The sequence below is a fragment of the Schistocerca serialis genome, chromosome 9 (genome assembly GCF_023864345.2).
Source record: "Schistocerca serialis cubense isolate TAMUIC-IGC-003099 chromosome 9, iqSchSeri2.2, whole genome shotgun sequence".
NCBI classification, from domain to species: domain Eukaryota; kingdom Metazoa; phylum Arthropoda; class Insecta; order Orthoptera; family Acrididae; genus Schistocerca; species Schistocerca serialis.
Window position 1 is genome coordinate 44367398 of NC_064646.1, and position 27006 is coordinate 44394403.

The window sequence follows — 27006 nt, forward strand, 5'->3', positions numbered from 1 at the left end:
TGAAATATAGTGTAATATAGGCCTAAGAGACCTATGTTCTCGTACACCTGCTTTCCTCTGGCAGACTCTTCTACATGTGAAGTGTCAGAGAGCACCTGACTACCTGTGGTTAGTGGAATGAGTGGGGGGGGGATAGTAGTCTCTCCAGAAACAACCCACCCCAAATAAATTCGTTCCCAGAGCAGATTTCAATCTATTTACAGTAGTAAGGGTGATTTCCAGCGGCTCACAAAAAGCAACTACCTCATACCACGCTCAAGAACAGTGTTCGCAGTGGGCTGTGTTGTGGCTAGTGCAATGTCTCATAGTAAACAAATAATGGTGTACTTTGGGATGCTCTGTCAACTTGTCATTTCCATCTTATGCAATATAATTTGAAGACTGACTGTGTCATCACTCTTTTCTGTTGTCTTTAGGTGCAGTACTACATGTACTTGTTCGTCCGGATTCCGGCCGGCCTGTGAACTACGATCAGCGTCGTGCCGTTATGTATAGTCAACTGCAAGTTCAAATCCCGAAGACCACTGTGCCCTTCAAAACTCTTGTTTCTCAAATTTCATTTCACGATTCTATTTGAGACAAAGCCCGAGAATAGCTCATTTGTTCGTTCATTTTGGTCAGGTGTATCACCGATGTTCCTTGCACCTCTCCTCGACTGTTCTAATAGTTTGCCACCTGAGACATGTCACATTTGTGCAGACCCAGGTTTCAGAAGCCTATATCTTTTTCATGTTACAAAGAAGAATATCTTCTCTTTGTTGTCAGGACTGAAGTACATAGTACAGTCTACCGATTTTTCCAGATACTGGCCCAGTATAAGGTAGATAAGCAATTCTCTGTTTCTCTGTCTGAGTCTCAGCTTGTTTCTTGGGCGTCCTTTATTTTGACCGCAACAGCCACTCAATCTGATGGTCCGAATACCCATTCCATAAGAAGACAGGTTGTACACGTCGTAATTCTTCGGCGAGACTCTCCTTGTCTGAAAGCGTTTGAGCTCCATTAGAACAGTCGAGGACAGATGCAAGAAACATCAGTGACATACTTGACTAAAACAACCGAGTGAATCAGATGTCACAGAGTGCAACCTCGAATAGAATCGCTAATTCTGAAACGAAATACGAGGGGACTAGGAGTGTGGTGCAAACACTGAGCTTCTGAGTCAGCGTAACAGAAGAGCCTTATTTAAAGAAAGATGTTGGAAAGCTTAATAAACAAGGATGGGGGTTTCAATTTAAAAAAGGCTCTGTGTTACCACTCAATTTATTAAGATCTTGCAGGTCATCACATTCATCCGAGCAGGAAAATGCAGGCTTCACAGAATATCGTTGAGGTCCGCGGAACACAAAAGAGCATCAAAGGGTGTAACAGGGGGTCAGGAGTCAAAATCACATAAATGGCGCGAATACCACAACTGTTCACAGTTTAGTTTGGGGAAAATGTTTACAAACAAAATGTGGTGTTAGCCATGGACTGCCCTATACCCACTGCCTTAGCCAACATTTACATTGTGCACTTTGAACAAATATTCTTTAATGCACAGCTGCAGTTTAAGGACAAGATCATAGTCTGTAAGCCAATGGTTCCCAGCCTGGGGAGTGAAATGTAATTTTCCGAGAGGTAAAAACAGAAGGATTTAATAGTGTATTGGTCAGGAAACAAAAATTAAAAAAAAAAAAAAAAAAAATTATTATTATTTTACACCATGCATCTCTGACAGCAAAAATGACACACACAAATCACATATGCTTCAACATCTCATGAAAATGCCTTCTCCGAGTTGTAGATAGTTCCTGCGATAGACTAGAAATTGCTTTGTTCTTCACTTTGGAACAATATGTGAACTAACTTACAGCACAACCGACAGTAACTATGTGATGGCTACTACTTCACAGTAGAGCCTACACATTATTATTATTATTATTATTATTATTATCATCATCATCAATTAATAACAATGGCAGTGATAATTTCTTTCAGTTGAGAAGTAAGCAGTCTAGCAGTCAAGTGATTTACACACAACAGGCCTAAGTATAGTATACACATTTTAATTTAGTTGATTTTAAATAGGGGGCGCAGGTTATTGGTGAAGCAAGGGTAGTTAGAGAGATGAGTGGTGCAGAAGAAGCATCAACAAGTGTCTGCCCTCAATGTGAAGAGGCAAGTTTCTTTTACAAGGAGGATTTGTAAGTAGCACTCATGAAGCACTAAAAAACCGTTTCGTCAACAAATAAAGGTCATTATAAACAAACAGTAGTGATTGTCTTATTGACTCATTAGTTCATCATTTAATAAAACACCTATAAAAAACTAAATATCATTAACTTTCAGTTATGTTAAAAATTAAAGTGGCCAAAGAAAATTATTTTTCATTCTAAAGTTTAATCAGGTGTTAATGTTGGTGGTGGCTGGAAAGGAGGTAACAGCTAATATCTGACTGCACTCAGTGGTAATGGTTTCTAAAAAATTGGGAACCACTGCTATAATCAGTGTATTCAAAATGTAATTGTGAATTTTGGTTGCAATAACTATCGGTCGGATTAAACGTGCTCAGGCACTTAACTGCCAACATCCTTATATTAACCCTTGAGCAGGTGCGCAGTGTTTCACAACACAAGCAGGTGCGCAACACAGCCTGTAAACGTGTGAAGAACAGCTGACTTTATGTTACTGGGGTAAACATGTATGAACAAAATTACAGTTTAATCTTAGTTTAATTAAACAATAATAAAATAAACTAACATTATATTAGCTAAATCACTGTTTAATTAAACAACAATAAAGTAAACCTTTCACTGTATCACTCTGTTGCTGCACATAAGTGTTAGCCTACACTAATGACCTCCTCAAAGCATTAACCAGCACAGTTGCATCAAATTCCTGTCAACTGCCTATTTGCTAACTAATTAATTTGTAATTGACTGTCTCATTGTTGGATGGTGCTGTTAGTTCAGAATCTGGGTCTTTTCTTGCACGGATTGTATATTTTTTCTCACGTAGCTTTCTGTTTATCTTATATTACTTCTGCTTGCTTGGCCAATGACTACAAAATGTATTACCATGTTAATTGAAGCAATAATGAAGGAATAGGTACAGGCTCGCAATTATAAAACAACAACGGAACAGTACAAAACAATATTATTTGTGACTGTCACACTTTACACACAGGCGCGCTCACTCAAGGGTTAAATCTACCACCGAATTATTGCATAGGATAAGCTACCCTATTAGGACTTAAACATCTCCTTAAATGAAGGAAAAAATGGGTTCAATATTTATTGTAAGTGCACCATGACAGATACGCTGATATTCAATTCTTCTGATCATCCCAGGTCTCAAACATGCTGCCAGCACAGCAATGCTGCACAGAGTGCGGAAATTCTGTCACGCAATAAAAAGGCAAAGAGAGAACTTGATACCATTAGATATTTGGCCCAGGTGAGTTGTTATCCTCTGGATATGGTTAATGATTTAACAGAAGATTGTCAGAGGGTGTAGTACAAAGGGATTAAAGAATAGCACTCATCTTAAATAGGTGGTGAATGTTGATAATAAAATATATTGCAGAATACCTTATTACAGAGCAATATCGAATAACGTAGGCAGGTGGCTAAAATCTTTAATATCATACCTACATATTTTATCCCTAAAAACAATGGACAGTGGTTTATACACCACAACGAATGATTGGTACAACCCTGTGGTAACAAAGGTGTTTACAAGATTAAGTGCCAGCAATATGCGGGCCAAACTGGCAGAACCTCCTGAGAACAGTGAAGTGAATAACCCTAAGTCAGCCCTATCACTTTACATCTTCTTCTTCTTCTTCTTCTTCAGTGTTTGTTCCACCTGGTGGCAGGGTCTGTTAAGCAGATTTGCTGTCTACATTTTGTTCTGTAGTAGGCCATGTCTATAGACGAATATTTACAGCCCTCAAGTCATTGTGCAGAGTGTTGGCCCACTGTCTAGGTCATCCCTTGGGTCTCTTTCCCATGACTTCCAATGTGTATGCTGCCTTTGCAACGGTATTGTCCTCTGCGCACAGCACGCATCCAAACCATCACAGCGGCCTTCTTGCACTTCTTCTGGATCCGTGCAACCCCCGAAATGTTTCCAGACAGTGTCGTTCGAAACTTGATCCAAACAAATGATACCACTTGTCCGTTTAAGCACATCAGTCTCCACGAACTCCAATCGTCATTCCGACTCTTTTGCAAGCAGCTTCAACTTCATTTAACCTTACTTTCAAAATTTAGTGTTTCACAATAAGTAACTACAAACTCAGTGCTTTCGGGTTCATTTATTTTCTCGTGAACTGTTCTCTTGTGGAGAAGTATGACAACCTTCTGTCGCCATGGCAGTGATTATTTGTGAAGTATTTTTTGTATTAAATATTTCGTGGTACCCTTCCCCAACCCCACCCCCCACCTCCCCTCGCACCCCCAGTGAGCCATCGCACTATATTCCACCATTTCAGTACTTAGTTTTGGAATAGGTTCTTCCTTCAAAAGGATCTGTTGCACACTACACTCCTACTAACCGGTATTGTTTTCTTTCGATAATGAAAGCCTTACTCAGTGCAAAGTGTCATTAGGCAGATGCAATCACGGTCATTTACGTCACAATGCAATTGGTCGATTAGGAAGGGGGAGGTTAAAAACAGACGAACAAATATACAAGAAATCAGTGGCCATAAAATCACATGAAAAACACTGCTGACTGTTGAAGAAGAGGAGGAACACTTGTGAACTGGTGGCATAGTGGCTGAGCGTAACACGGGGGCACAAGCTGGAAATTTTGAAGTAAGACAAAGTCTCCTTTCCGTAATTTTATTTTATGCCCCCAATGGTGAAAATGCGGACAGCCAGATGACGAGAGCGTGACTCTCAAAATGCTTACATGTGTGTTACCATTGTTTTACTGAGAGTTGTTAACTACATAATTATGACAATAAAATACTTAAAGAGTGACATCACAAAATACCAAAAACTGCTGTAACCTGTGCTCATACATCGACAACCACTTTTGGTCGAGAGGCTGTATTTAAACCACAAAATCATTATATCGTGTTAAAGGAAAATTCCTTGCCATCAAGCACACAATTATTATCTGTTGTAGCATCTGCCACTTATTTGCATGTCCACTGTCTTATATTTTCAGTAGGAAAAACAGTCTAGGTTGCAAAAACAGCATAAGCTCGATGACAGTTCGCCATTTGAGTTATCTTCATGAACCGTGGGTAACACATTAGTCATAAGTAGTTGAAATTTTGGTGTGCACCTTCGATGAAAGAAAGCAGCTGTGCTCTGATCGGGCCACACTTTTAATCTTTATACAAATATTTATATAAAAATTGTAGTAAGATATTGAAAGTGACAAACTTATTTAATTTCAGTGCCTAAGATAAAGAAGTGCAACATATAAAATTGAGAACCCTGGCCCCAAATACGTGACCACATGTGTGCACTCAGCTGGCCAGTTTTCACATAGTGTGCATACAAATGGTCACATATTGACGGCCACTACAATTTACAAACCAATATTTGTATAAAGATTGAAAGTGTGGCCCTACCTAAGCAAAGCCGCATGCCTTCACCGAAGGTGCACATCTAAATTTCATATACTTACAACTAATGCATTACCTGCTGTTCCTATACAAATTCTGAAGATTTCTCAAAAAGGTGAAATGTGTTTTTGCCACCATCGCTGTTTTTTCTATTGAAAATATATCACAGCTGCTCCACCATGGCCATGGAGTGGGAGGATTTACACCATCTTTACATTTTTTTTATATATTGGTCACCGAGTGCACAGACAGACACTCTATTGTATTATTCCACACACTGTCATATCAAAGGTATATTGTAAATTGGTGACTGTATCAGCTGATTAGTGACTGACACATAAAAAAAACATATAAGGCACTGGACACAAGTATAAATGGTGGATGCTGCGGCTGATAATAAGTATATGCTTGACTGCCTTTAACCCCACGTAACGATAAAAGAAAAATAGTAATGCCCATGAGACCTCAAACAGAAAAGAAATACATGGGAGCCATTACCTGGTGTGACAAATAAAACCCCTCATGGGACCCCTCCAGTTCTCCCCATTTTTCCATTGCCTCTTCCCAGCTCATTCCTCGTTCTACGTGGACTATGTGTAATTCTGTCACAGCTGAACCTGTGGCGTGCTTTCTTAGGAATGTGTAAAGCTTTACTCGCTTTACCTCTTCACCTGTTGTGCCTAAATCTAGAATAGGAAGAAATATACACAAACATTAGTCACTTAGGCCTCATAAACACTATTTTAAATCTATGATTGACATAAAGAAATCCTTAAATCACTGCCAATGAAACTATACACTGCAGTTACACAGTAGTGCGTTCACCTAATATCTTATGTGTGGATTAACTGTATTTAAGTTACACTGCCATATCTGATATGAGCTATGCAATCGAGGTTGGAAAGGCACAAACTGGAGGCAGATTTTCTCTTGTAACACGCTTACATTTTCATTCAAATCCAACAACATTATGTTCTCCACGCTTTACAAGGAACAACCTATCTGCTATGTTTTCTACTTTTTAAAAAAAAAAAAAAAAAAAAAAAAAAAAAAAAAAAAAAAAAAAAAAAAAAAACCCACACACACACACACACATTTTTACAGTTTATGTATAACACACATGTGTACATGTATACCTCCAACAAAAGAATTTGTAAATTTGATATTTATACAAGATCTTATTTAAACTTACAGCTCAGTTGTTTACATTTATGGGCCTGATTATAATACTGCAATTCGTTTTACTGAATGTACTGGTAACTAAAAAATTCAACTAATTAATGTTACGACATCACATAAGTGAGAAACGTTAATGAGCTAATCGACGTAGGCATTCACAACTTTTTGAGAATATATATGGAATTATGAAAAGGTAATGAACTTCCAAAATATCTGGCGTCAAAGTTGAGACTCTCCAAATTTCAATCGCCTACTTTGTTTCAATGACTGTACAATTATGAACTTTGACAATGTACTTTTCTTACTGTAATGTTTTCTGGATAAGACATCACAACTTACCAGTTAATTAAGTCAATTATTAAGATTCTGATTAATTTCGAATCATTAAAGATTTATTTCTAGATGGATGTCACACTCATATATAGAGGATTCAAAAAACAATATAACAATAATGTTCCTTGTTATGCTCTGAATTGCTAACCTGAAACATATTTTATAAACCAAACAACTGTGAAGTCTTAAGAGTCCCTGCAGAACAGTAAACACCAAATTTCAAAGCATTATGTAGTTTTAAAATTCACATGTTCTACGTCCTGTCTTTAAATAGTCATCCCACTCTCAAAATCAAAGTCCACGACCAGTCAACCTACTGTGAACATCCCTCTGCCAGATTGCACTAAGAGTCTGCGGCCTGCCGGTATACACGTAATATCCTAATACCGGTTGTGTCAGTTAGGCGAGGGTCGCACCTTTGTGTCACAACATACTATGCACAACAAGCACTTTTAAAAAACAATGAGACTGGTAATACCATTTCCTTTGAATATTAGTGTGAAACCTCACCCTGATGTTTTCTCTGTTCTACTGTACACAGTTTTATGAATTATGTAACTATCATAACTATTTCAAGAGCACTGTTCTGACCATATTTCTGACAATATACTTTTGATCTGTCGTTGTGATGTTAAGCCAATTCTATGATGTTATTTATTAGTTGGGTGGTTCTCTTTTTTGATGGGATAATAATGGAGGAGCTGCACTTTCATTTATCTGTGTACATGGCAAACTGTGAAAATATATATCGTGTATACGTGGTGCCTGTTCTCTCGGAGATGTCCGAAAGCACAAACACCATTTTGATCCTGCAGCCCCTATGACTCAAGACACAAATCAATTAAAGACATTAGCTGCTAGTGGGCACTTATTTATATCAATGGGAGAAGTTGAAAACCTGTGCCAGACAGGGATTCGAACCCGAGTCTCCTGCTTACTAGGCAGATGCGATGAGCACTGCGCCATCCAAACACAGTGGTCACCACAACCACACGGAGTACCCCACCACCCCTCCCGTCAGACCCAAATTCTCAAATTATACCACACACTACTGATATACTGCCCCTGCTCATTAGCCTCATTATTGGTGGCGTCTCGTTGATTTCCGTAAGAGTTCGAGATTGATATGCATTTACACTGAAGGTATCACTGGCAGTGTTCACCTTAATCATACAATGAGGTGATGAAAGTCATGGGACAGTGATATGCACATACAGAGATGGCAGTTTTATTATGTACACAAGGTGTAGAAGGGTAGCACATTGCCGGGGCTGTCATTTGTACTCAAGTGATTCACATGAAAAGGTTTCCAACACGATTATAGTGGCACGATGGACATTAACAGAATCTTAACACGGAATGGTAGTTGGAGCTAGACACACGGGACACTGCATTTACCGAGAATAGCAAATTTCACTCATTACCTATCACCACAGATAATGCAGTGGCCAAGGGCCTTCACTTAACAACCAAAAACACCAGCTTCTGCACAGTTATCAGTGCTAACACACAAGCGACACTGCACGAAATAACCACAAAACTCAATGTGGAACGTAAGATGAGCGTATCCATTAGAATAATGTGGCAAAATTTGGTATTAATGGGCTACAGCAGCAGATGACTTTTTGGAAACAATAAGTCCACAAATGGCTGCAAATGAACTCCAAGTCGTAAAATGTAAACATTTCCAGTCGATGACCAGTTCAGTTGGTCCGGAGGTCCCAGTCCTTTCCTAACAGCATGACATCACCTGCAGTGCCTGCCCTGGACTCGTGACTGTATCTGTTGACCCTAGACGACTGGAAAACCGTGGTCCGGTCAGACGAGTCCCGATACCAGTTGGTAAGAGCTGGCGGTAGGGTGTGATTGTGGCACATATTCCATGAAGAAACGGACCAAGGTTGTCAATAGCACACTGTGCAAGTTGGCAATGGCTCCATAGTGGTGTGGGCTGGGTTTACGTGGAATAGACTGGGCCCTCCAGACCAATGAACTGATCATCGACTGAAAACGTTTACATTTGACAACTTGGAGATCATTTGGAGCCATTTGTGGACTTCTTGTTTCCAAAAAATGACTGACAGAATTTTTATGTATGACAATGCACCACATCACCAGCCCACAATTGCTCGCGACTGGGTTTAAGAACATTCTGGACAATTTGAGTGAACGATCTGACTGTACAGATCGCCTGACCCTAATCAAACATTTACAGGGTCAGTTCGTGCATGAAATCCTGCACCAGCAACACTTTCGCAATAATGGACGGCTACAGAGCGACTGGCTCAATATTTCTGCAGGGGACTTCTCACGAGTTGTCAAGTCCACGGCATATCGAGGTCCAATGTGATATCAAAAGGTATCCCATGACTTTTGTCATCTCAGTGCATATATGTGAAGTCTGTTCTTTCGGACATGTCCAAAAGAACAGACAACACATGTGTATATATAATGAAGGAAGATGACCACTGACCCCTTCAGTACAGATGCACACCGAGCTCGAACTCTTACAGGAGTTGGCGAGATGCTCTGATGGCTAATGAGCAGGGGCACTGCATCAGTAGTGTGTGGAGTTCGATGGGAGGTGTGCTAGAGCAGTCCGTGCGGTTGTGGTGACGACTGTGTCCGGATGGCGCAGTGGTCAGTGCACCTGCCTAATAAGCAGGAGACTCAGGTTCGAATCCCTGTCTGGTACAAATTTTCAACTTTCCCCACTGCCAATGGCAGCCGATGTCTTCAATCCATTTATGTCTTTAGAATATACTGGGTTAAACCACATTTAAAACTTATTTCGTGTGCTGTCTATATCAGTAGAATTTCTCCTACAGCTTAGCACTTCTCAATATTTCAGTCCAACAAGATAGGAGACTTGAAGATTCCACAAAACCGAGTGCAACGAGAAACCCGCAGGTGAACAGAACATCACAAGCCGTCCGACATATTGAGATTTGAACCCAATTGATCATCTGTGGGCAAAGGTTAATAATGTGTTCCCCCTGTGGAATCTCGATTGTTGAACTGATTGTATGTAGTGATCAAATTATAATTTCAGTTGCCCATCAAAGTCAAATTCTCATCCCCCAGAACCTAATGAATAACTTCTTTTATCTCATTACAAAATTTTCTAATCCCTTCATCATCTGTGGAACTAATATTCGTATATACCCGTATTACTTTGGTGTGTTTTGGCTTTCTATCTACCTCAGCTATGATAACGGATTCACTACACCATTCACTAATTTTCACACTAACGTACACACCATGAGACTGTTTAGGGATTTAAGTGATATGATATGAAGCAAATATTGCACATATTACATTAAGAGAGATAATGAGTTTTCCTAGTATAAAATTTTCAAGAAAGAATCAGAAGCAGTTCATACGGTGCATACTCTAGAGTCGCAAGTTGCCACGGAAGAGAACTGGTGGTGAATGTACTGTGAGGTAGAGAGCACACTGGTGACACTGCCTGTCTCTGCATAAAACACGTCATACACTTGCCTTTTAACTTTCTCACCACTAGCAGATGATCAAAGAAATGCAAAGACACTGGGTAGGTAGGTAAATGTCCTTCTCTTGATGAGAGGGGAGAATAAAGTGGAAGTGGGTGGGGAAGAGATGTCTTCTGTTTTGTAAGTATGGCATAAAAAGGGGTGAAACTTCACTTCCTGACCGATTCAACCTCACTTTCAGTACCCTATATATTTCTTTGGGTATGTTGCAAAATTACTGTTTGTTTTTATTGTTCACCATCAGTATTCTTTATTTATGTTTTCCACTGTATCAAAATCTTATTTTGTTACTATCCTGTGTAATATTTTCTTTATTTTTTGCTCCTAAATGCATTTGTCACATAGTGTCTTTGTAAGGTTTATGACAGAAGATAAGCTGTGTGCCCAACAAACCATCTCTGTTGCTTCATTTCATGTTACTGAAATAGCTAAATAGCAGATGTATATACTAATGTGAAAGTCTACATTTATTGTGCACAGTGAAGTGTGAGCTGCAGACAGAGATTCTGTCAGCCAGTGTATTGTGCTGCAGACTGCAGTTATTTTATGTCTTTGCACAAACAACATTTTCAAAATAAGTTCTGTGAACACAGATTTTAATCACATTGCCATAACAGTACCATTCACTTCCATCTGTACTCATATATGCACAGGAGTCACTTAAAAACTTTCATCACAATTTTCCCGTGCAATTTTCCTACAACAAACTATTAGCCCACTACAATACTAAAACACTACACACTGGGCTTAAACTTGGAGAAACTCTTATTTCATCATGTTGTGGTAAATATGAAATTTGAAACAAGTCTTCCAACATTTATTTTGGAGCTGGATAATAACTCCCTTAAGAGCAAGCTGCAATTATTTTTAACATGCCTATTAATAACAGTAATATTAATATATGCACTTACCCAATATGCCCATGTCAAATCTGCCAGACTTCTTAGCTTGTGTTACTATGGCATTAAGGGTGTCAGTGAAATACTTAAATAACCTATTCTGCAGGTCGACAGGCATTCCCAGGATTCTGTAATTGGAGGACACAATGTTAGTAAGGAGTAACTCAAAGATTTATCAGAACAAGTTCAACAAATACGAAAATAAGCTGACATTTTCAGACCAGCAGAATACCTTATGTAACTTCTCAAAGCTTTGTTGCCAAAGGAAGGATTACAGATAAGAGGATACCAGTAGCAAAGGATATTTTTTTCTATTTTCTTTGTTGCAGTTGTGCCGTCGAAGGAACTGGCAAATTAAATCTGGAAAGAAAATCCCCAAAGAAACAATATCAGCCTAACCATTATGCGAATATACCAAAACTGATTTCAAATGTTCTTCCTGTCTTTTATCATCACCTCTGAGACACCAGAGAAATACATCATTTTGCTTCATTTGAAAATATTCTTTTTCAATACTGCACGTTTGAAAAGGATGTGCAAAACAATATTCACACTGCCCATGCATCCTTTGTACACCTCTTCAAATGGGATTTCCTCAACAAAGATAGCAGAAGCTTCAGTCAATTACGAAGATGAAATGGGAGGGTAACGTAACTGATACTGACAGTTCTCATGGAGTCATAGTGGATGAACAGTAAATAGGCCATCATCACGAGTCTCGAGGACAGCCAGACTGGTCACATCTAACAAGAGTCACGAGAAATGTCCTCATCAAATTTTGTACAATTCGCTCAGTACTGCCCTCTAAAACGCTAACAGTACCAAGATTTTGCCCCACACAAACTGGAGTGTTACACCATTGTGAGTTTGCACTACACATACGATCCCTCATGTGACTGCACGTGTGTCAACTTTATCTTACGAATAATTTGTGGTTGCTATTCCTGAAGTTAATTACTTGAGTGGACCTGCTATGCAGGGCCACTATACTGTACCATGTGAGTTGTTCTCCTTTTACAGATGGGGTGGATGTTGGAAAACAGCTTTGATCTATTTAAGCTGCTGAATTACATCATCAGGTTTGCAATAAATCTTCTGTATTACAACAGCAATGTTTCCACTGTACACTTACTTTTACAATGGTGGGTGATGCAGATCGCTCAGTTTGTAGCTCACAACAGACCATGACACAAATGTGTAATGTTTTGTCATAAAAGACTGAAATGACAGTTCTCATCACTAGTCTTCAGTGGAAGATTGTTTACATTCTCGCCAATGGCCCTACTATCCACAACTTCCGAGGCACCCCCTAGTCGCAATGCCAAAGCAGAAGCGGGCCTACCTGGCAGCTGCAGACGTACGTTCACTGTTGTGCCTTGCCATTATGACTTCCTTTTGCATCTGTCTGTACATACATCAAATGAGAGCACGCACGGTGGGATGATCCACACTTAGAAATTACTTAAACTACAATTTTAGTTTCCACAAACGCCTTTTTTCCGCCTAAGAGGATGGAAGTGAAGCATGAACTCCACAGAACGCAAAGTTACACCACAGATCCCTCCACAGAGCCTAAAGATGTCGCGTAAACAAACAAACTTAACTAATTGCAACATCGCATAAGATTAAAAAATATTATTCTTTAAATAACAGGTGTTTGCTTAATTTCAGTTGTAATTTTTTTCAACACTTATCATTCTTTTGTTCACTACATTCTACAATATCATAAATGATTTTTCCATTTTGCGTTTTATTGTTCCCTTTGTATGAGATTTTAATGTACACTGCTTCCTTTTCATAACAAAGAGTACAAGAAATAATTGAACTGTTCGGTCAGATTGTATTGTGGTTATTAAACTGTAACTGCATTCCCTTTTAGCTCTTAAAATATTGATCACAAGAGTGTAAGTTACTCCAATTTATTAAAAGAATATTTAGGGTTATTTTTACCATACGGAGTTGTGGTCTCTCACAATTTCGAATCTCCGATCTGTGTAAGTGAAAATGTCATTGCAAAGAATCATCAGTACCAAGGTAAGTCTATTAGTCTTTAACTATTTTGAAGAACGCTCAAATGGTGTGAATAACATGCACTGTACAGCTACCTCCTCTTTAACAGTTGCACACCTTGTTCTATGGGCATATACTGTGCAAATACCTTTCTACCTTTTCGATGTGAATGTCCCCCTATTCACCCTCTACAGGACATTCACCCAACCCAGGTGTATGCCATTCCTTCCACAGGTCTGCCAACCATTTAGCTCTATAATACCTACACAACATCAGGTACACCTCATCTTCAATTTACAACAGCATATATAACCTGTGATCCTTATCTTAACACTGTGCAATCACAATGTTTCCCGTAACATACTGACTCTACCCTGTTATCCCACATGTTCTCCCCCCCCCCCCCCCCCCAACCCAAACTATGCTTCTTGCACTGCTATAAATAACTTACGTGTAAATATATAATAAAAATAAAAAGGCATTCCTTCATAGGTTCATTACATTATTCATAACCTAGCATACCTAACAACATACCTGTATGCTTCTTAAGTTGGTCTTCACTTTTTTGTTAATTAACATTTTCATTTCCTTCGGTCAATAGTTGCAACAAACATTAAAAGATACCCTCGTGAATTCTGTTGTGAATGTACAAAAGGGTGTTCAAAAGGTTTTGTACAGTTGTCTCCAATTTATTTTTTTATTTTATTTATTTTTTTATTTTATTTATTTATTTATTTATTTATTTTTTTTTTTTCAGGGAGGAGAATGAAATTTTTTGTGAACATACTTGGAACATTTAGCTAGAAGTTGGTGTATAAAAGTATTTTCTTTTATTTACAGGTGAGCCATAATGGACCGGGAAGTAGATGTTAGGTTGTGACAATGGTCGCTGATGGAGTTCCTCTTCAAGACCCACGACGACTCTGCCACATCGATTCACAGGAAGTTGCTCCCTGTTTATGGGGAGGGGGAGGGGGGGGGGGAGGCAGTGGATCGCAGCAGCATCCAGCAGTGGTTGCAGAGGTTTAAAGAAGGTGATTTCTCTTTACTGGACAATCCATGATGCGGTAGACTGATGGCAGCGAATGATGTGAGTAAGGAGACCATTGATAAAATAATCCAAAATGACAGATGTGTGACAACATGACAGATGTGTGATAACATGACAGCTTGCTGAAATGACTCGTTTGTCATTGGGTAGTGTGGTACAATCACTAGGGTACAGAAAAATCTGTGCACATTGAGTGCCTAGATTACTGACAAGAGAAATAAAAACTATGAGAAAGAATGTGTGTGAGGGTCTCATGAAGACCTTTACTGAAGAGTGGAAACACTGTTTTGAGGGTGTCATTATCCAGGATGAAACATGGTTGTTTTCGTCCGAACCTGAGAGCAAAACCCAATCCACGGAATGGCATCATCCAGGTTCCCTTCGGAAGAAGAAACCAAGACTTTCACGAACAGCACATCGAAAGGTGATGACCTTCTTCTGGGCTCAGTGTGGTGTCATTTTCATTGACTTTTGGAACCTGGCTCTACAATTCACTGGAACCATTATTGTTTGTCATTGGACAAGCTGTGACCTGCCATCAAGACCCAAAGACCACAGCTTCAGGCTCAGCTCATCAAATTACACCATGACAATGCCAAACCCCATTCAGTACTTATGACACAGGAGAAAATCAGGAAAATGGGTTGGAAAATTGTTCCTCATCCTCCCTACAGTTCAGACTTGGCTCCGCCTGATTTTTATCTCTTTGGTTGTTTGAAGGCTCACCTTCACGGTAAAACATTTGATAGTGAGAAAGTCCAGCCGGCTGGAGTGGCCGAGCGGTTCTAGGCGCTACAGTCTGGAACCACGCGACCGCTACGGTCGCAGGTTTGAATCCTGCCTGACATGGATGTCTGTGATGTCCTTAGGTTAGTTAGGTTTAAGTAGTTCTAAGTTCTAGGGGACTGATGACCTCAGATGTTAAGTCCCATAGTGCTCAGAGCCATTTGAACCATTTGAGAAAGTCCATATTTCCTGTGTCAAGGGATGATGTAAAAGTAAATCCCCAGAATTTTACCAAAGTGATTTTACATCATGGAAAGAACGTTGGGCCAGATGTGTCACAGCTGATGGAGGCTACAATGAATAGGCTCAATGTATAGCTAAATGTTCCAAAGTATGCTCAAAAAAATTTCATTCTCCAGCTACAAAAAATAAAAAAATTAGAGAAGACTGTGTAAAACTTTTTGAATGCCCTTTACACTTAATTTTCCATTTCTTTTGGGCAATAGTTGCGATATTAACAGTCAGCTATGTGATTTTTGTTGAGAATACTTCTATATTTGCTCCTAGTCTCTATTTAATCATTCCAATTCTTCTAAAACAAGACATAGCTACTTAATTACTTGGAATTTCAATTTATTCCTAACATTTATAAACTATGATACATCAGCTTAATGGATTGATGAGCCATTTCCCAACGCATCAAAGGTCTGTCATACAAAATTTCTAGGCATTCATGTTCAGGCGATCTGAATTGGAAGAAAGAGACTCAATTCACTAGCATATGCTGTAGGTTCCTCACTCAGAATACAAGCTGCTCATCAGTGCTGATAATGTATCATTGTAGTATACAGTCGCTACTTATGGACGGAATGATTTTTTGGGGGCATTCCCCAAATTCTACAAAAACATTTAAAATACAGGAAAAGATTATCAGGGTGATAAAAAAAGCACGGATTCCTGTAGACCCCTTTTTAAACTCTCAAAATATTGCCACTGCGTTGCTTGTATATATATGAAATACTAATTTTTCACAAAAGGGAGCATCTTAAAAAAGGAAAATCTCATCACACACAACTGTAATATGCACACATATGAAACTAGGCAGAAGATGAACCTACACTTGAACACAGTAAGAAAAACTTATGCAAAAGAGGAGTGTATCATACTAGAGAATTTATGGAACATCATAATAAGTAAACCTAATTTACCAAATTTTACTAACATTGCGCTTATCATCTAATTTCACTTAATAACTGCTATTATGAAATGTAGAAGCAATGTAGTCCACCAACCTACATTAATGTGCATTTGGATTCTGTCAACAATGCAGTAAAAATGACTACTGTATTGTAAATTAACTAGGTTTACCACTGTCCTATATCATGTCTCTCCCACATGCCTTTAATCGTAGCATTGTCGGTGTGGGCAGGAGAGTTTGCGTACTCCAGGGAAGCTAGAGCTATTCCAGCGGTAGCGCAGCTACTGGCAGGTCTAACCTAGCCGGACAAGTCTTAGCAGAGGAGCCAGATGAAGTGTGCCTCACAACGACCCATATTTCCTACCCTACCCTACCCTTTCCTCAGTTACCATGCCTTTCCTCATCTAATTATCTTACATACCACTGCCTTGAGGTTAGTCTTGGGAGGGATGGAGGCTAAGGGAGAAAACCCTGAAAGAAAATCTGGAGTGGGGCCCCAAAAGTGGTTGGAAGGCGTACTACGTCCCCTCCCAGCAGCTCCTGCAACCGAAGTGATACCAGACGTCATAAGATGAGTCAAGACTTCACGGTGTAGGATTCGCAGATAAAAACACCCTCCTGAACAGTACTGTGCCACCATCTGGTGGAACAGAGCGGATTCTTACTTTACAAGTATGCTCTTCAAGTGGAACCATCAACATCTTTAATGTGTACGCTCCCACCTTATCATCCAGCATAGAAGAGAAGGATCTGTTTTATGATTTACTCAGCGACAGAATAGTCAAAGTACCTGACTCAGAGTCACTATATATTCCAGGCGACTTTAATTCTCGAGCTGGGTTAGATAATGACATGTGGCTGACTTGCCTGGGTCATCATGGAGTGGGAAAAATAAATGATAATGGGCAGAGACTGCTAGAAGTGTGTTGCTTTCATGGTCTGTGTATCGTAAACACATATTTCCAACATAAAGATCGACGCAAGGTGACCTGGAGACACCCCCGCTCTCACCACTGGCACCAACTTGATTTTGTGATAGCTGAATGTACAGATCTAAAAAATGTCCTATTGACACAAAGCTATCACAGCTGACTGCAACACTGACCATGCTTTGGTGGGGAGCAGACTGAGGCTCACCCCTAAGAAATATCAACACGCTAAACAGACGTCAACCGCGGATCAATACATATCATGTTCATAGCTCGCAATGAAAACAAGAATTTTCCAGTAGTTTTGAAAGTGCTTTATCAAGAAACGCACAAACAGAAATGAATTTTGGTAACAAATGGGCACAACTTTCTGACGCCACCTACAACTTGGCAGTATTGGCCTATGGAATGAAAGAGAACAGAAACAAGGACTGGTATCAGCAAAAGTTGGAGGAGATGGAACCAGTCACTGAGGCAAAACAGAAAGCTTGCTTATAAAAGAAACCCAAATGGAAGAACTAAGGATGACTGACGAGAAGCAAAGAACGGGACACAACAGACATCTAGGAGATGCGCAAATAACTACTGGCGAAATTTATGTGCAGGTATACAGAAAGCTGCCGATTGCGGGGACATTAAGGCAATGTACGATGGTATTAAGAAAGCAGTTGGTCCAACTGTCAGAAAAACGGCTCCTCTGGAGATAAGTTATTGCTGATGAAGGCAAGCAGATGGAGCAGTGAGATGACAATTATCTCGAGCTGTATGCAGCTGAAAATGAAGTAAGGAAGGATGCACTTGATGTCATCAAACAAATGCCAGTTATGGAAGAGCTTGATGCAATGTCCACTATGAAAGAACTTGGCAGAGCGATAGATTGCCTAGCTAATGGAAAGGCTCCAGGTGAAGATGGGATCCCTGCAGAGATTATTAAGTATAACAAGCCTGTCTTTCTACGGCACCTACATTCACTTCTCACAACCATCTGGGAAGAAGCCTACATCCCGCTAAGTACGTGAAATTCAACGATTGTTACTTTGTATAAACAGAAAGGAGACAGAAGTGATTGCAACAATTACCAAGGCATTTCACTGTTGAGTGTAGTTGGGAAGGCTTATGCAAGATTCATCCTAATGTGATTGCAATTCCTAGCATTTAGAATCTACCCACAATCTCAATGTGGCTTCAGACCTGGCTGATCAACTGTGGACATGATTTTGTCTCTACAACAACTGCAAGAAAAGTGCCGTGAGCAGCAGAGACCACTGTATATTGCTTTTGTTGACCTCGTCAAAGCCTTTGATTTAGTGAGCAGAATTGGGCTCTCCAAACTGCTGCAGAAGATTGGATGCCCATCTAAACTACTACAAATAACTGTCTCTTTCCATGAGAAAATGCAAGCAACAGTCTGTTTCAACAGCAAAACATCGGAATCATTCCCTGGTGTAAAGCAGTGGTGTGTGTGAGCTCCTACTCCGTCTGGCATTTTCTTTTCCCTTCTGCTGAGATTTGCTTTTGAAGACTGTGAGGAGAGAGTGTATTTACATACAAGTTCTGATGGAAATCTTTTCAACATTGCCCGTCTCAAGGCCAAGAACAAAGTCAATACAATTGTTATTTGCGAGTTGTTATATGCAGACAATGCAGCTCTGGCAGCAAACTCAGAGGACGATCTGCAGTATCTAATCAACAAGTTATCACATGCATGTGGAAAATTTGGTCTTACCATCAGCCTCCAAAAGACTGAGGGGACCACCAACCTTCCATCCATCAGCATTGACAGCAATCCTCTCCAAGTAGTTGATGATTTTACCTACTTGGGATCTACAATATGTAGCAACTTGTCTGTGGACACTGAGATTACCAACAGAATTGCAATAGCATCTGCTATCATGGGTAGATTGAAACACAGAGTATGCAAGAATGGACCACTAACATTAAAAACTAAATTGCAAGTATATAATGCCTGTGTTATCAGCACCCTTTTGTATAGCTGTGAGACATGGACAACTCTCGCTAAACACAAAGCCCAACTGAACAGCTTCCATCTCCATTGTCTCCAGAGGATCCTTCAGATCTCTTGGATATAGTGGAACTCCAATTTTATGTTCTCAGATTTTAAGTTTTTCGCGATTCTACACCATAAATTCATAGCACCTGTGAAACATCTGTACGATCAATGCTAAAAATTTCCCGATTTTACATTTCTTCCTAGTAAGGTTTACCTCGAGTCCATGTTCTTATTCAATGTCTCACTTGACTTCATCCAGTTTTCTTTCTATTGACATTTGATGTGACTGAACGAGTTATAAGTCGCACAAAAGACAGATTGTTCCCACTGCGGGGGGTGACGGAGCTAAGGAAATATTTTAGGCCATTCTGGAGAGGGGAGACACAAGAGAGGAAATGCTGACAAAATCCATGGGGCATTGCCAACACAACTTGCAACGTTTAGCTTCACTATGAAATTACGATACAACAACTACTAGGTTGCAACAGCAATGGAAAAAGCGAACAGTCCACACGAAGCGTTCTGGAGCGAACCAATATGTGATGGAGCGGACCTGTGGCCACCTATTCTTGTGCTACTTATAACTCAGTCTGCTCTTTTTGCAAGTATTTCTGATGTACTGTGTTCAGCAACAATATCGACTGTAAACCTTTTAAATCATCTCGAACAACATGCTTGGTCAGAATCGAGACAATGTCGGCCATTTCCGTTTAGTGAGATCTTATTGGTCGGCAACTTGTTACTTCACCCGACAGCAATCTGCAGTATTGCCAACACACACAGTTTGCACTTTGAACGTGTCGCTTGCTGTGGTGAAAACATAGCATGTTTTGTGTAAGCACATATATACAAACAAATGGTACTTGTTTATACCAATGAATATGAAATAAAGTTAAGCCTGCTGTGATTTGAGTGTTTCCTCCGTCTCAGTAATCCGTTACATCGGCTTGCCATTACAACGCATTAAACACCACTGACGACTGCAACAAAGACGAACAAGCCATTGCACAACAGTTCATTGAACATGTCCTGTTAATTTTGGTGCTGCACGTAGCAAACTGAGTAGTCTACGTTGGCTGCAGTCAGTACAGGCATCAAACATTCCGGATTCTGTCGACAGGCTCTAAGCAAAACTACTGTAAGTAAAATTAATGCTCAATAGTGGAGGGCGTAAGACGTATAAGTATATAAATTAAACCCAAGTGGAAGCCACAGTCACTCCATCTGCTATACGCTGATCACATCAGCCATACTTTGGAACAAGCTACTAACTAAACTTGATGTTTATAACTTTTTATGCTAGAAGATACTGCATCAGTGTGATGTCACCATCTATACAACTATTGGCTGCAGGTGGAAAACAGAGATCCGAGATGATGTATTCTGGCAATTTTCACAATATTTCAGTTTATTTCACAATGTAGGCCACAAATTTTTTACCATATGGTTTAGTTCACCATGTTCATCTATTTTTGCTTTTTGCTGGGTGAGCACAAAGGAGAGATCTCTGAAAAACACATATTTTGATGTTTAATTTGTGGTTGTAGCACGTCGGAAAACAGCTCGATTACCTTGTACCCAGACACCAATTTCACTTTTTTGACAAGTTTTTACTAGCTGTTACACATCTGTGATTTTTTAAAAACTGATGATATTCATTAACAAATTATTGTATAAACTTGTATTGTACATTTAATTTCCTTCAGTTATACACATCTTATACAGTGCATTGGATAGGATTGTTATTTTTAATCATATATGCCAATTAAGTATGTTTTTGCTCTTATTTTGGGGGTTTTAATGTATTCCTCGAATCTGCATTTTTCTCAACTTTGTGTTCTTTTAAGTCTGGACCACACAAAAACATAAAACAGAGGTTTCACTGTATCCACAATAACCTGTAGGAGAAAACTAGTGTATTCACAAATGAGCAGCAGTGAACTCTTAGACCATAATAAATTGCAATTTCCCGTCATTGTTTATCACAAGCCCGAATGCAATGAACACCAATTTGACTGTATCACTTCAACCACATTACTTTAATAACACCCTTGACTGGGTGTGAAACAAAATTCTCACTTGGTATTGGGGAAACTGGCGGTTTTAGTTAATGTGTGACGCATCATCTTTCTGTGATACACAGGCTACTGTGTGAAGGAAAGGATGAACACGAGGGACTGTGGTACCCTGGTACCCATAACAATAACACGAATGACTATGTCAGATTAATTAGCTAGCAGTCTCCTAATGTAGCTATTGATGCAATGACAAAATGTAAGTGTGAAGAAAAGAAAAGTAAGTAGTTAAAGGCATTTACTACCAGAAGAAAAGTGAACATTACTGCTTTCTGAAAATCCAAATTTCACAGTTAAAATAATAACAGTATCAGTGATTTTTCATATTTGCACAGGGTAAAGTTAATCATTCAATGTCTCAACTCTAAAGAGCTCCAGTCATGGATGCAACTGGAAGCCCAACGAGTGAAGAGAATTATTACAAAAGACTGACACCTTGCAACAAGAACAGTACACCCAAACACAATTAAAAATAAAAATGTCAAATACCAAAGAAGTACAAGTTGGAATATCAACAATTATAAAAGAAGGCATAGATTGCTACTTACCGTAAAGACGGAATGTTGAGTTCCAGACAAGCACAACAAAAGACTGTTACACACTTGAGGCGTTTGGTCATACCCTACTTTACAAAAGAAAGGAAAACACACACACACACACACACACACACACAAAACTGCAGCAGTTGTGTTGAACGAAAGTGGCAATCCGGAGTGGGGCAGGGAAGAAGGAGGGATTGCAGAGTACGGATGGGAGAGAAGTGCACTGTATGGTGGAGCGTGCAAGAACTAGGAGGGAGCATGACAAGACTTCCACCAGACGCAACATCACAAGGCTGTGGATCAGGGAGGTGGGGACGGGGGAGCGGGAGTTAGGTAGCAGAAAAGGAGAGGAGCAGGAAGGGGAAAGACAGGTGGGTGCATTCGCACAGAGCAGCACACAATGAGGGTGAGAGAATATGAACTGGGAGGAGGCGACAGGACAGAAGGGTCAGAAACTGTTGGGTGGTGGGTGTGGGGACATTAGGTTACCATAGGTTGATTCTGGGAGTGGAGAAGATGTAAGGCTAACTCCCATCTGCGCAGTTCAGAAAAGCTGGTGGTGGATGGGAGGATCCAGATGGCTTGGGTTATGAAGCAGTCACTGAAATCAAGCACGTTACGTTCAGCTGCACATCGTGCCACAGGGTGGTCTACAATGCTTTTAGCCACAGTATGATGGTGGCCATCACTCCTGACAGATACCTGGTTGGTAGTCATACCAATATAAAAAGCTGTGTAATGATTGCAGCAGAGCTGGTATATGACATGATTGGAACAAAAAGTGTTGTGCGAGTGGACTGGGCAGTCTCACACCTGGGTCTTCCACGGGGGTTTGATACTTCTGGCAAAGGATTGGGATTGGGAGTGGCACAGGGATCAACCAGGGTGTTGTGGAGGACGGGTGGTTGTCGGAACACCACTTTAGGACGGGTGGCAAGTATTTCGGTTACGATGTCTGCCATTTGAGGGCATGATGATAGGTAATCAAAGCCCTGGTGAAGGATGTGGTTCAGTTGTTGCAGTCCGGGGTGGTACTGGGTGACGTAGGGCACACTCATTTGTGACTGGTTTTTGGGATTGGTGGGAGATTGGGGTTGTGAGGGGAAATGACAAGGCAGATCTGTTGGCGGACTAGGTATGGCGGATAGTGCCAATGTGTAAACACCCTGGTGAGATCTGTAGCATACTGGGAAAGGGAATTTCTGTCACTGTAGATATGCGGCGCCCCCACGTGGCCAGGCAGTATGGGAGGGATTTTCTGGCATGGAATGGATGGCAGCTGTCAAAATTGAGGTACCACTTGTAGTTGGTCAGTTTAATGTTGACAGAGGTGTGGATGGAATAATCAGATTGGTTGGTTGGTTTAAAGGCGGGAGTAGGGACCAAACTACGAGGTCATCGGTCCCTTGTTCCCAATAAAACAATGCCACAAGTGTGATAATAAAATGGATGAAACATATACCACAAAACGGAATGCACGCTACCAGAGGGTGGCTAGGGTAGCACTGGTCGATAGCTTGTAGGTTGCTCAATGAGTCAGCACTCAGGAGAAATGACTCACCAGAGCATGAGCGGATGTACTCTAGAGCACCAGATATGGCCGCCAGCTCTGCAGTGAAAGCACTGAAGCCAACTCGCAAGGAGTGCTGCTCAATATGTCCTCCATGAACATATGCGATGCCTACATGACCATCAGCCATTGAGCCGTCGGTGTAAACCACTTCAGAGCCCCGGAACACATCAAGAATCGAGAGGAAATGACAGCGGAGACCAGCAGGGTTAACGGAGTCCTTAGGGACATGCAAAAGGTCCAGATGAAACTGCAGCCGAGGCGTACACCATGGAGGCGTACTTGAATGGACTGCAAGTAGAGGTGGTAAAGGGAAGAACTCCAGTTCAGAGAGACGGGACTGCACATGACTTGCAATCATTAGCCCTGATCTGTGCTGCTGACGCAGGAGATGGACTGCCGTGGGCGGGAAAAGGAGACGGTAATTCAGATGCTCAGGGGAACTATGAATGTGTGCTGCGTAACTGGCCAGCAGATGCACACGTCTGATCTGCACTGGAGGGACACCAGCTCCACCAGTACACTGGTCATGGGACTCGTCCAAAAAGCTCCTGTCGTTAATCAAACCCCACAGCGGTGCACGAGGTCGAGTAAATGCAATGCTGAAGGCACTGGCGAACCATAAACCACACTCCCATAGTCAATTCGGGATTGGACAAGGGCTCTGTAGAGCTGCACCAGCATACAGCGATTTGCACCCCAATTGGTGTTGCTCAGGCAACGGAGGATATTGAGGTGCTGCCAGCACTTCTGCTTAAGTTGACAAAGATCAGGGATCCAAGTCAATCGAGTGTCGAAAACCAGTCCCAGGAACTGATAGGTCTCCACTACAGTGAGTGGATCGTCAATAAGGTAAAATGCGGGTTCCGGATGAACAGTACGATGCCAACAGAAGTGCATGACACACGACTTTGCGGCTGAAAACTGGAAGCTGTGGGCTAGAGCCCATGACTGTGCCTTGTGGATGGCTCTCTGGAGGTGTTGCTCAGCAACAACAGTACTGGAGCAGCAGTAGGAAATGCAGAAGTCATCTGCATACAGAGGTCAGACGGAGGGCCCGAAAGCTGCTGCTAGAGTGTTAATGGTCACTAAAAATAGAGACACACTCAATACAGAGCCCTGCGGGACTCCATTCTTCTGGATGGAACTATGGGAGTCACCAACTTGGACAAGGAAAGTAAGGAGCGACAGGCAGTTTTGGATAAAAATCGGGAGTGGTCTCCGGAGATCCAACTCATAGAATGTGGCCAAGTCATGTCGTATGCTTTACATAAGTAAAGACGGTAATCAGGTGTTGCCATCTGGAAAAGTCTGTTTGGATGGCAGACTCGACGGACACGAGATTATCAGTGGTAGAGCGACCCTGGCGGAAGCCGCCCTGACATGGAGCCAGCAAGCCACGTGACTCCAGGACCCAACCCAACCGCCGACATACAATACGTTCCAGCAGCTTACAGAGAACGTTGGTGAGGCTGAGGGGCCAATAGCTACCTGCATCAAGCGGTTTTTTACCGGGTTTGAGCACCGGAATGATGGTGCTCTCCCGCCATTGTGATGGAAAGACGCCATCGCACCAGATCCGGTTGAAAATGACGAAGAGATGTCGCTTGTAGTCAGATGAGAGATGTTTAATCATCTGGCTGTGGGTGCGATCGGGCACAGGAGCTGTGTCGGGGTAATGTGCAAGGGCATTGAGGAGTTCCCACTCTGTAAATGGGGCGTTATATGATTCACTGCAGTGTGTAGTGAATGAGAGGACGTTCCCTTCCAGCCGCCGTTTGAGTGTGTGAAAGGGGGTAATTCTCTGACGCAGAGGTTTCAGCAAAGTGCTCGGCAATCGCGTTTGCGTCGGTACATAACACGCCATTTATGGTAACACCGGGGACAGCTGTTGGGGCCTGGTACCCGAAAAGATGTCTGATCTGCCCAGACTTGGGAAGGTGATGTGTGGCACCCAGCACTCCTTCTTCCGTTGTCTGATAAGGTGGCGAAACTGTGCACGGAGCCATTTAAAGGCTATGAGGTGCTCCAGGGAAGGGTGCCGCTTATGCCACTGTAGTGCTCGCCGATGCTCCTTAATTGCTTCAGCGACTTCCGGTGACCACCATTGGACTGCCTTATGCCTCGGGCACCCTAAATAGTGAGGGATCACATTTTCTGCAGCAGAAACAATTGTGCTAATCACCTGCTCAACCATCAAATCTATGTTACTGTGTGGGCGAGATTCAGTGGTGACAGCAGAGGTGAACATTCCCCAGTCCGCCTTGTTCAAAGCCCATCTGGGCAGGGATCCGTGCACCTGACGCTGGGCAGTAACAGAAATATGGGGAAGTGATGACTACCACAAAGGTCGTCATGTACTCTCCAGTGGATGGATGAGAGAAGTCCTGGGCTACAAATTGATAAATCACTGGCCGAGTAACTACTATGAGCCACAATGAAATGTGTGGCAGCCCCAGTATTTAAGAGGCAGAGGTCAAATTGCGACAGTCAAGTTTCGACATCTCTGCCTCGGCCAGTAAGCGTGGTACCACCCCACAAGGGGTTATGGGCATTGCAATCTCCCAGAAGTAGAAAAGGTTTAGGGAGTCGATCAATCAGTGCAGCTGATACATTCAGGCGTACTGCACCATCTGGAGGAAGATATACATTACAGACAGTTATTTCCTGCGTCGTCCTTACTCTGACAGCCACAGCTTCCAGAGGGGTTTTACAGGGCACATGTTCACTAAAGACCGAGTTTAGGGCATAAGCGCAAACTCCACCTGACACCTGATTATAGTCGCTACGGTTCCTTTAATATCCCTAATAGCTGCAGAGGGCAGGGGTCTGCATTGCTGGGAACCAGGTTTGCTGGAGGGCAATGCAGATAGCAGGTGTAAAGCTTAACAGTTGCCGCACCTCAGCCAGGTGGTGGAAAAAACCGCCGCAATTCCACTGGAGGATGACATCATGAGACTGGGAAGGCATGGAACATTCAATGAGGCAGTTTATGCCTCAGAGTCACCTGCTGCCACCGATTTATTGTCTGAGCAGTCTATAACCATTGTGTCTGAGGGTCTGGCGAGATCTAGGTCCTCAGCGGACACCAAAATCTCCACCCCATCCTCAGCTGCAGAGCTTGTAGGTAGCGGTGGTGTGGGTGTCACTGCAATTTCCTTGGTCTTTTTGGATTTCTCTTGCTGCTCCTTGGGTTTCCCTGGCTCGGAGGACTTCACTGGCTCAGTCTCTGGGACTGAGGATGAGTCTGAAGCCCTACTACCAGCTGTGTTTGGGCTCTTCAGCCACTGGCGGGTGTTGTCTTTCCCACTAGACAAAACCTGGGAAGGGAGTGACCTAAGGGACCCCTTCCTAGTGAAAGCAGCCGAAGAAGACTTACGCTTCTCCGGCTTAGAAGTGCGGACGGAT

The 27006-nt window shown here is 41.6% G+C and overlaps 1 protein-coding gene across 2 annotated transcripts in view; it reads right to left on the bottom strand.

Moving 5' to 3' along the window:
* The window catches only part of LOC126419189 (protein strawberry notch), a 299812-nt gene that overhangs the window by 61372 nt on the left and 211434 nt on the right, over positions 1 to 27006 (bottom strand). For both annotated transcript variants that reach the window (XM_050086323.1, XM_050086324.1), the window contains 2 exons: positions 11499 to 11614; positions 6062 to 6249 (listed from right to left, as the gene is read on the bottom strand). In XM_050086323.1, the coding sequence (XP_049942280.1) occupies positions 6062 to 6249; positions 11499 to 11614 (304 nt within the window). The remainder of the gene's footprint in view (positions 1 to 6061; positions 6250 to 11498; positions 11615 to 27006) is intronic.